Below are 11,204 nucleotides of genomic sequence, written 5' to 3' on the forward strand. Positions count from 1 at the left end.
AATATATATTAAATTAAAAAATTCGTTTATATAATTTTATTTTTTTATTTTTTTACAAAAAATTTTATTAACTGTGCCCCGCGGGGATTCTCCGAAACCGAATAAAACCGAACGGGGAAGGGATGGTATTAAAAAAATTTCGAAACAGTGCGGGAATGGTTAATGTGTTCCCCGCCCCATTCTCATCCCTAAACAAGAGATTAAGTAATAATTGATTATGATTAATAATTTTTTTAAATAGAACCGAACATGGTCTTATCCTCTTTGTATTGTGAAATGTGATGGGTGTCCACTGATAATAAAAGAAGAAGAACAGATCATTAATAAATTAAATTAATTAGGAAAACAGATGATCAAATTTAAGGGTTGACATTCTTAATCGTACGGCATATTCGGGATCAGATTCTTTCTATAAACACCTATAAAATAATCCAAAACTGTTAAATTCAAATTCAATCCAAATCTTCCTTCTCATTCATCACTGTACTAGAAGACTTGTTCCTTGTCTGTCGGCTCCTAGGTACAGCAATGGCGAAAGCAGAGCATGAACAGAAGCTTCAAGTGCTTGATGCACTTGACAAGGCAAAAACTCAGCTCTACCATTTCACGGCCATCGTGATTGCTGGAATGGGCTTCTTCACAGATGCCTACGATCTCTTCAGCATCTCCTTGGTCACTAAGCTTATGGGTCGGATCTATTATTACGTACCGGGTTCCCCCAAGCCCGGGACTCTCCCACCCGCAGTCTCATCCTCCGTCACCGGTGTGGCCCTCGTCGGAACCCTAGTTGGCCAGCTCTTCTTCGGTTGGCTCGGAGACAAGTTGGGTCGTAAGAAGGTGTACGGTATCACGCTTATTCTCATGGTTGTCTGTTCCCTGGCCTCGGGGCTTTCATTCGGGAGCTCCCCCAAGGGAGTGATGACCACCCTCTGTTTCTTCAGGTTCTGGCTAGGCTTTGGCATCGGCGGGGACTATCCTCTCTCCGCCACCATCATGTCCGAGTACGCCAACAAGAAGACTCGCGGGGCGTTCATAGCCGCCGTGTTTGCCATGCAAGGGTTCGGGATCTTGTTCAGCGGGATTGTTTCTCTCATTGTCTCTGCTTCCTTCGATCGTGCCTTTCCATCCCCGACTTATGCAGTCAGCCCACTCGCCTCAACAAGGCCCGAGTCGGACTACATCTGGAGGATAATACTAATGTTCGGCGCACTCCCCGCCGGGATAACATTCTACTGGAGGATCAAGATGCCCGAAACTGCGCGTTACACGGCCCTGGTGGCTCATAATGCTAAACAGGCGGCTGAGGACATGAAGAGGGTGTTGAACACCGAGATTGTAGCCGAGGAGGAGAAGGTTCAACAGATCATGAACGATTCGTCCAATAACTTTGGACTCTTCACCAAGCAATTCCTTCGCCGTCACGGCCTCCACCTTCTAGGAACCACCTCCACTTGGTTCCTGCTCGACATTGCCTTCTACAGCCAGAACCTCTTCCAAAAGGACATCTTCAGCGCCATCGGTTGGATTCCCAAGGCGGCCACCATGAATGCCATCCAAGAGGTGTATCGTATCGCCAGGGCCCAGACCCTAATCGCGCTTTGTAGCACGGTCCCGGGCTATTGGTTCACCGTAGCTTTGATAGATGTGATCGGGAGGTTCACCATTCAGTTGATTGGTTTCTTCTTCATGACCGTCTTCATGTTTGCTCTCGCGTTCCCATATAACCATTGGACGTTGCCAGAAAATAGAATTGGTTTTGTGGTGATGTATTCGTTGACCTTCTTTTTCGCCAATTTCGGGCCCAACGCGACCACCTTCGTGGTCCCCGCCGAGATCTTCCCGGCCCGATTGAGATCCACTTGTCACGGTATATCGGCGGCAGCAGGGAAGGCCGGAGCTATCGTGGGGGTTTACGGATTCTTGTACGCGGCGCAGTCAAAGGACAAGACCAAGACCGACGCAGGGTACCAACCGGGCATCGGCGTGAAGAATTCTCTCATCATTTTAGGTGTAATAAACGCTCTTGGATTCGTTCTCACCCTCTTGTGCGTGCCTGAGCCCAACGGTAAGTCTCTGGAGGAAATGTCCCGTGAAAACGAAGTTGAAATTACAAGCAACACAAAAGTAACCGTGACTGTTTGATTGATTAATCATCCGTCAAACAACTCATCGCGGTTATCTTTGTCTCTTTTCATTCATGAATGAATGCTTTGTATTATAAAACTTTCATATTTGGTTCGTAAGATTTCCTTGAGTGATTTTTTTTTTTTCATTTGTATATTATGTAATTTGCATACACGTTTGTTCCTTTTAAACATTAATGAATGTTAATATTGTGATGACTTTTTCTTTCCCTTCAGCTTATATCCTAATAAACATGTTTAAGAACTTATAATCTCAATCTAAGGGATATGAAAACATATCGGTTAAGACTTCCAATTGTATGTAAATGAGAATTTTGTAAAATAATTGTTGGCCTTATGGGTCCAGCCAATTAGGCAATATAAAAATCAAATCAACCCTAATTTTATTTCTCTCTCTACCACAATTTTTAATGAGAGTTCTTTGAAGAGATAAAGAGAAACAGAGTGAAGAAAATACAGAGGAAGAAGAAGAGAACAAGATATAGAGGAAGAAGAAGAGAAGGAGAACAGAGTATCACCTTCTTTGTCTTGATTACCCTCAGGTTCATTTCTCTCTTACTTGTAAAGGGAATTTCATGTTTTCTCAAACCTTGATTTGTTTGGGTTTGAATGAAATTAGTTTCTCTGTGTGTATACCTCAACTTTAGGTTTAAAGTTGAGAAGAACAATTGTATCGGTTTCTTACTGATTATTGAAATCTATTGGTTTTGCCCCGTGGTTTTTTACCCTGCGTGTTGAGAGGGTTTTCCACATAAATCTAGTGTTCTTTATTACTTTGCTGATCTACTAGTATGATTTGGTTGACTTGTAAAATTAATCAGATCAATTGATTTCAATAGGAAAGTATTATTCAACTTGAAATCCTAACAATAATATCCATACTCATTGTCCTTATTTTTATTTGATCTTCAAACTAAAAGTAAGAGTCCTAAACAAAAATCAAATATTAAAATTTATGAAAACTAAAAGATTATCGAGTACAAAAGTTTTTTAAAAATAGATAAACTCCACAACCGACTTAACGCATTTTCCATAAAAAAAAGTCTCAAAAAACGTCAAAATAATAGTGTTGCGGAAGATACGCATCGGTCTAACACGAATAACGAAAATATTTTGATTTCTTTTTAGTTAGTTAGTCCGCAAAAATTAATAAGGAAAGTTACACAACTTCATATCTACCGCCTCAATTCAAATTTCTCAACAACTACCGATAGACTACGACATCACTCATTAGATATGAGTTATACTTCATAGAATACTCCAAATACTTGACATTCACACCAATACAGGAAAAAAAATATGTGTGAGACTTAGGTTCAACATCAATTTTTTACCTTCTTACCATTTAAATATCTATACAATCAACTCATACAATTTGTATATCTTACCAATTATACCCTCCACTAGTTGTATTCTATTAAGAAGACAACCTATGAATATTAATTCTAAACAATTTGATCGCTTCAACATGTAATTTAAAACAACCTGCAATAAGAGAGTTCAAAGGTCAGGCCTTGTTTGGAATTTAATTATCAATAACATTTTGTGTAAAATATTGAAGAAATTTATATGGATAACTTTCTAATGTGTATATTCCAATAAAAGATATATATAAATTCTATTAGATTAAAAAATATATTTAAAAAATGCCAAACCGCGCAAACAACAATACCCTACTTTACAATGTGTATCGCCAAACCGCATACATCGGTTTCTGATTCAGCGATACTGCCAAATCGCAAAAACAAACACACCGGAAATCAATTTGGTGGTTGGTTTAGGAAAATATAAGAATCAATCAACCTCTTGAAGAAGATTGATTGGAATGCATTGAAGTAGTCTTCTTTTCCATTTGCTAGTGACAATTTGGCATGGTAGGATGGGCTAGTCAGTAGTTGTCGTGTTAATCTCATTTATTTGAATTTTATTCAATTTGATGAACGGTTAATTATTACATAATTACACTAGTGATCTCGATCCTTTGATTTGAGTTGTGGGCAATATTGCAATTCTTTGAGATAAATTTAAGTTGGTTGAGTTTATCTCCTTTTCTCGTTTACTTCTTTTTCATTTTTTCTTTGTAATTTGAAGGTGTAATTTTGTTATCTTTGAAAATTTTATATTATAAAAATGATATATTAACCTACCAAGTTAGTCTAGTGGTAAGAGTTGGTTAAAATACCAAAAGGTTACGGGTTCAATTCAAAATGAAAGCGCTTATTGTAATTACAATTGATAAATAAGATAATAAGGTATTAATATATTGTTTAAGTAAGATATTCCTATAATCATTCAAAATAAATTAAGATAAATGACAAGGTTTGACATACAAATAGTTGTGGTCTTGTCATTATTGAAATATATAGTTTGATTTACATGGATTAATAGAATCATATCCAAATTGTGTACTTTATGTTAGGCTGTTTTTTAGTGTGAATTAATGGTTATAGCTTAAACACAATTATATCATAATTATAATTGTTGTTGATAGTTTTTTAAAAATAATAAAATTCATTTTATTAATGTATTTAATCATAAAGATAGATGGCAATAGAACATAATGATAGTTTGTTAGAGTGAATATAATAGAAATTTATAATGTTGCAAACATTTAAAATATTTTCTTAATTTTAAAACAAGTTATATCTATAAATATAAATAGTATTTATAAAATAAGTAATTTTTTTTTTGTAAAACAAACACTATTAATATTAAAAATATAAAATAAAAAACATGTAATACTTTATCGATGTGTTTAAATATTTTTTTCATTTTTAATATAAATTGATTTTTTTTTTTCAAAAAAATATATATATAATAAAAAATATTAAAGTAATGTAAAAAGTTTTAAAATAATATATATTTATTAAAAAGTTTAAAATAATATGTATAAATTTATTACAAAATTTAAAATAATTTATTACAAATAATTTATTAATAAATTAAATAGATTAACGAAATAATTTTAAAAAGTATTGAATCGGTTAGTTGTTGTTGAAAGGTTAATTTTTAAATAATTATTATTTTTATAAACTTCTTTGTGAGTGGCTTAGTGATTTATAAGGAAGTTTTGTTTTATTTTATTTTAGAAAAAAATAATTTTATAAATTTGTTTTCGTCAATTTAAATAAATTTGGTATTTAACTATGTGAAATAGTGTAATTGTAAATTATTTTATGCTCTTACAAAAAAAATATTCAATAATAATACAATTTTTGTGCATTTTTGTATTTTGTTTAATGTTTAAATAAGTTATTTAATTGAATTAAAATAATTTAATAATAATACCAACTATTTTGAACAGGATATTAAAAAAAATTCTTTGATTTTTTAAAGTGTGATCCTCTAAAAATTAAATCTAGATCAATTTTAATATATATAGACCTATAATATAATAATTCTAATATTATTTTTGTATCTAATTTTTTACATTTTTTTTTCTAAAATTAATGTTTAGTAATGTAAGAAACACAGTATTGTTCATGCCTTATTCATTCTGAGTTATTTGAGATTTAATTTATCATCAAATTCATTATATTTTTTGAAAAATGATAACGATAATATTATATATGAAATGTAGGGTTGTTTAAATATTACGATAAAAATATAAATAATTATAAAGTAAAAAAACAAATAAAAAAAATAAAAATTTATGCGTACTAACTTCCTAAATAACTGTAAGATAACCGACCGTAATGTCTTAAATATTCCACGTCCAACCAAATTTATGATAAATTATACATCTACTCATTAATTATATCATTCTAATAGTAAAGTAAAATATTTTTTAATTTAAAAAGATAAAAAGTAAAAACATATTATTTATTATATACCTATATATTTGTATGTTATTTAAAATAAGTCACTGAATTGTCAGAATAACCTATTTTTGGCTTAACTAAGGGATTATTTGAGAAAAGGGTTTTTTTTTTAGTTTTTTTTTTTTTTTTGTGTTTTATTCTAAAAATTCTTATTTGGTAAAAATTAGAAAAAAAATTGGTTTTTAAAATTTGAAGACTAATTTACCTTTTAACTTTAGAGGATATGGTGTAATAAGAGAATGGTGATTTAGAGAGCGGATAAAATTAGAAGGTAATTTTAGTATTTAAATGATAAAATTAATTAATTTGATGGTTAATAAGATGTTTGGGTTTTGGGATAAAAACTGAGTTTTATCCTAAAAACTCTTTCATCAGACGAGATCTAAGAGCATCTCTAAGAGCATCTCCAGCGCATGACCTGTGCCCGGAAAGGGCAGGTCATTGCTTTTCTTTCATTTTTTGCATTGTAGATAAAAGCAAAAAGAGGGCAGTGCCCTCTATGCCGGTCATGCCCTCCTCTCTCTCCTCTGACATTTTCATAATTATATAATATAATATACTTTATAATATAGAAATATTAGTTATATATTTAATTATAATATTTTTCTTATTATTTTTAAGTAACATTATAATAATATTAAATAAATATATATTCTAAAATTTTACTATAATATAGGAATATTAATTATATATTAAATTATAATAATATTATAATATATTTTAAATTATAAAAATATTTTATATTTTATTATAATATAAAAATATTAGTTATATATTATCAAATTTTACTATAATATAGTAATATTAGTTATAAAATATTATTATCTTTTTTCTCTCTTTCCTCCACTTTTACATTTTCCAACCAATGAAGGTGATGCCAAGTCATTTTCCTCACCAAATTTTTTCACCTAATCATTTCTCTATTTTAAATTATAAAAATATTTTATATTTCAATTTATTTAATATTAGTTATATATATTTAATTAATAAATATATATTTTAAATAAATTAATATATTTTTATGAAATTCTCAAATTTTTCTATAATATATATAATATAGGAATATTATTTATATATTTAATTAATAAATATATATTTTAAATAAAATAATATTTTTTTATTAATTATATTAACATGTTTTAAGAGTTTAAATTCTTAAATTTTCCTATATTATAGGAATATTAGTTATAATAGTATAAATTAGTTATTTATTTAAAATAGTATAAATAAAATTCACTTTTAAATTATTTAGATAAGAGGGCGGGCAGAAACATTGGAGTGTTTTGTCCAAGTACAATGTGTGCCCGCTTTCTGCTGAGGTGGAATATAGATTTAACAAAATAAAAGAGCAGAGGTCTTGTCCGATGTTGATGCTCTAATAAACAAAGTGAGTTTGAATGGGAGTTGGCGGTCACATTATTGTTATGGGTCTCAAAATGCTTTATCACGTTCTTCTTATCCACATGACAAAACAAAAAGTTCTTAGATAAACATAAGTATATATACATATTAAGAAACAGTTTTATTCTGTCTAATTAATTGGTTAATTGAGACTTAAAATTGTATCGATTTCATTAGACTGTCTTGAATTTTAAATTTAGGTTATATAAGGATTGAATTATTACAATTATAATTATTTACGACTTTATACTAAATAGACAAAATATTTGTCTTTTATTTTGATGTATAATTATTTTTTAACTAATTTTTCACATACATAAATGAAACTATATTTATAAGTTAGTTTTAAAAAATGAATAAATAAATATATATTATTTAATATTAAGAGAGCTTGAAAATTGTATATGTTAAGAGTTTGAAAATTACTTATATTCTTTTATTCATATGTTATGGTGGGTTAAAAAAAATGTAATATATGTTAAGAGCTTGAAAATTTTGAAAAAAATAATAATATTTTATTTTATAAATTAGTTAAATTAATTTAAAATCTTACACTAAAATAAGAAGACTAATAGAGTAAATAATACGTTTATTTAAATAATTTTTAAAAAAAAACAAGAATATTTGTGATGCCCAAAATAATTGTAATCAACTTTATAGTACAATGTAAGAATCATTTCCTTATCATGTTTGATGGAGTTATGTGTGGACTTTATATAATTCTATACTGCATTTTATAAACTCTACATATCCTTTCCAATATAGATAAATATCATTGAAAATGATCAAATGAAACAAATTAGACATAATTAATTTTTTTTGGAAAATAATAAACTGCATTCTATCATAAAATTCATATAGGCAGAAAGCTAAAGAAAGAATGGAAAAAAAAAAAAAACAGAACCCAAAACCATTACTACCATTACCATTAGTTATATAACCTAAATTTTCTGGTTTCGAGCTCATCAGGCGATAAGACAAGTTAAGTTCAGCGTCTGGTTACGTATTTTTGCGGGACATACTTAACCTGTTGTCTGATTGTTTTTCAAAAAAAAAATATATATTAAATTAATTAATTTTATTTAACAATTTTGAGAAACAGAGGTCAATAATAGTTCTTCCAAATACTCATTTCCCAAATCTTCCAACACCAATTTAAAATCATTCTCAATCTTCTTCTTCGTCCTGATCCTCCTCATTGAATGTCTTTTCTTCAACGCCATTACCGGCGAACAAGCTTCCTCCGACGTATACTTCATCTCCTTGAGCGATTCTCGAACCCTTTCCACCGAGAAATTAAGAACTGCCGTGGTTCCTCTCATGGCGAAAGCAGCCTGATCATATGCTAAAGCAGCTGCCTCTGCACTTTCGAATGTTCCAAGCCAAACCCTAATCCCATTTCTTGTTGAATCTCTTATTTCTGCTGCAAATTTCCCCCAGGGTCGTTTTCTAACTCCTCTGTATGACTTTTCTGGATCGGATTTAGACGAAGTGTTTGTGGATTTGTTGTGGGTTTTGAAGAGAATCATCTCGTTGTAATTGTTGGTGTAAGTGAGACTGGTTTCCCATGACGGCGACGGCGACGGCGGTGTATTCTCGCCGGAGAAGTCTGACGAGGAGAAGGAGGGAGTGAGGAAACTACATGAATCCATTTGATCAATGGATTGGGAAAAGGAGAGATGAAGTAAATAAGTGTTGTCTTAGAAGGTTGGTTTTAAATACCCAACCCAACCAAACCTAGGGAAACATTAATTAGAGCTTGTTTGATTTTGATTTTTTTATTTGACTTATTTTTTTTAATGAAATACTTTTTAAAAATTTAATGATCAAATGAGATAGAAAATATATTAAAGGTATTTTATGAATGAAAAGAGTAGTGTAAAATAGATAAAATGAAAGAATAGAAAATAGTGGGTTTAAGGTACAAAATTTTAAAAATACAATGGGTCTATTTTAAAACATGAAATTGGAACCCCACTAAAATAGTCTATTGGTAATAATCGACTTAAAAGACTAGTGGGTTCGATTCTATCTGGAAATGGAGTATTATGCTAGTTTTTCTTTAATTTTTAAAAAAACATTTGAAATTGGAATGAGTTAGAATTTCATGCTAGTTTTTCTTTAATTTTCAAAAAAATATCTAAAATTTGAATGAGCTGAGTTTGAACGAATAATGTTAATAAATTTATTAATATATACATAATTAAAATATATATATTTCAGAACATTATTTTATTTAAATTAATTCTTTAATAAAATATTTTTAAAAAATATAGTTTTAAGTAAATTAAAAAAAATTATCCAACAGGACTATTATCAAATCAACTCCAAGAGAAGACGGTATTTGATGGGTTTTTTTTTTGAAATAATCTTATTTAATGTAAGATTATGTTATTTAAGTTTTTAGTTTTTTAAATTATTAATAATGTCTATTTGTAATAAAATATATAAAATAAAGTAAAAATATGTTAGTAGATGAAATAAGTGATTTAATATTTAAAATGGGAATGATATAATATAAATAAATTTTATAAAAGAAAAAATGGATAAAAGAAAAGAAAAAACACACTTAAAAAACCACATCAAACGATCTCTAAAGAGTTATTGAGTGTGAAAAAAGGACAAAAATGTAGACTTGAGTGTCAAAATGGACAAAATGAATTAGGGGTAAAATAGGTATTTCAAGACGGTTTAATGGTTTAGAAATAATTGCATTGTCGTGATGTTCTTTTTTTTCTTTGCTAAACAATTATCATGATGTTTGATCATGTTAGTGGGCCTTTTTTGAGGTTGTTTGACGTGGGGTTATTAAGATTTTTATTAATATTTGAATTTTTTTATTATTAATTAATGTTATATAAGTATATAATAAGTTTCTTTAACAAACAAAAAAAATGTTAAATTTATAATTTGCATAATATTTTAATTTTTATACAACTCATCTTATAAAATCAATTAATACACCATTTCAACTAATCACTTTATAAAAAGCATATTAAAAGTGATGAATGAAATTCAATACTTGTATTTTTTTTATATTTATTTTTTTCATAACTTCTTGATTTATTTTATAAATTATCTGGCTTGACTTTAGATAATATTGCACCTAGACATTGGTTTACAATTAAATTGATTCAAAATTATTGATTTTGATTGATTTTGATTCTGAATTTATTTTTATTAATCTAAAATTTCTTGTCAAGTTAAATTAGTTCAAATAACTGAATTTGTTTTAAAATGACCCTTTATTGTTTTATTTTGTTTTGTATGGATTTTAGATATTAACTTCAATTTTAGAATCAAATATTCAAAATAATTTATTTTTCAACCTATTCAATGTTTAACCATTTATTTTATCCAATTTGATATAAGCATTTAACTTATATGACTAACTGTATCTTCATTAATCAAGTATTATTATATTTCAATTCTTATTTAAAACGTATTAGAATTTAAATTAGACACGAAACAAATTAATATTTAATGTTAGTGACCATTTTATATAATAAATTACAATGTTTACACAAATTTGACTTCATACTGAATTTAAATTATAATGGACTTACCAAAAAAATGAAGTCAAAAAATAAAATTAACTACAAACAATACTTTTCTTTTATCAATGTCAAACCTATAGTATTTTTATAAAATAATTTGTAAAAAAGAAAGAAATAAAAAATATATTATTAAAAGAAATAAATAAAAAAAGGTAAAAGAATAACACGAGTTGTAAAAATGATAAACTTTTATAAACTAATTTTGTAAGGTAGTTGTAAATATGTTATTTAATCCTTATTAATTAAAATATTTATATTAATAAAAATATCAAATTAATTAT

The 11,204-nt window shown here is 28.4% G+C and overlaps 2 protein-coding genes across 2 annotated transcripts; one reads left to right on the top strand and one right to left on the bottom strand.

Annotated features, from left to right (window-relative positions):
* The first annotated feature begins 528 nt into the window (after positions 1–528).
* LOC124913428 (probable inorganic phosphate transporter 1-3) lies at positions 529–8,239 on the top strand. Its single transcript, XM_047454011.1, has 2 exons — positions 529–2,100; positions 8,228–8,239. The coding sequence occupies exons 1-2, from the start codon at positions 529–531 to the stop codon at positions 8,237–8,239; spliced, it is 1,584 nt and encodes a 527-aa protein (XP_047309967.1).
* A 197-nt stretch (positions 8,240–8,436) lies between these two features.
* LOC124913429 (ethylene-responsive transcription factor 1B-like) lies at positions 8,437–9,041 on the bottom strand. Its single transcript, XM_047454012.1, has one exon. It carries the CDS (start codon positions 9,016–9,018, stop codon positions 8,449–8,451), a length of 570 nt encoding a protein of 189 aa, XP_047309968.1. The 5' UTR covers positions 9,019–9,041; the 3' UTR covers positions 8,437–8,448.
* Between the last annotated feature and the right edge of the window lie 2,163 nt (positions 9,042–11,204).

This window comes from Impatiens glandulifera, chromosome 8, assembly GCF_907164915.1.
Source record: "Impatiens glandulifera chromosome 8, dImpGla2.1, whole genome shotgun sequence".
In the NCBI taxonomy this organism is placed as follows: Eukaryota; Viridiplantae; Streptophyta; class Magnoliopsida; order Ericales; family Balsaminaceae; genus Impatiens; species Impatiens glandulifera.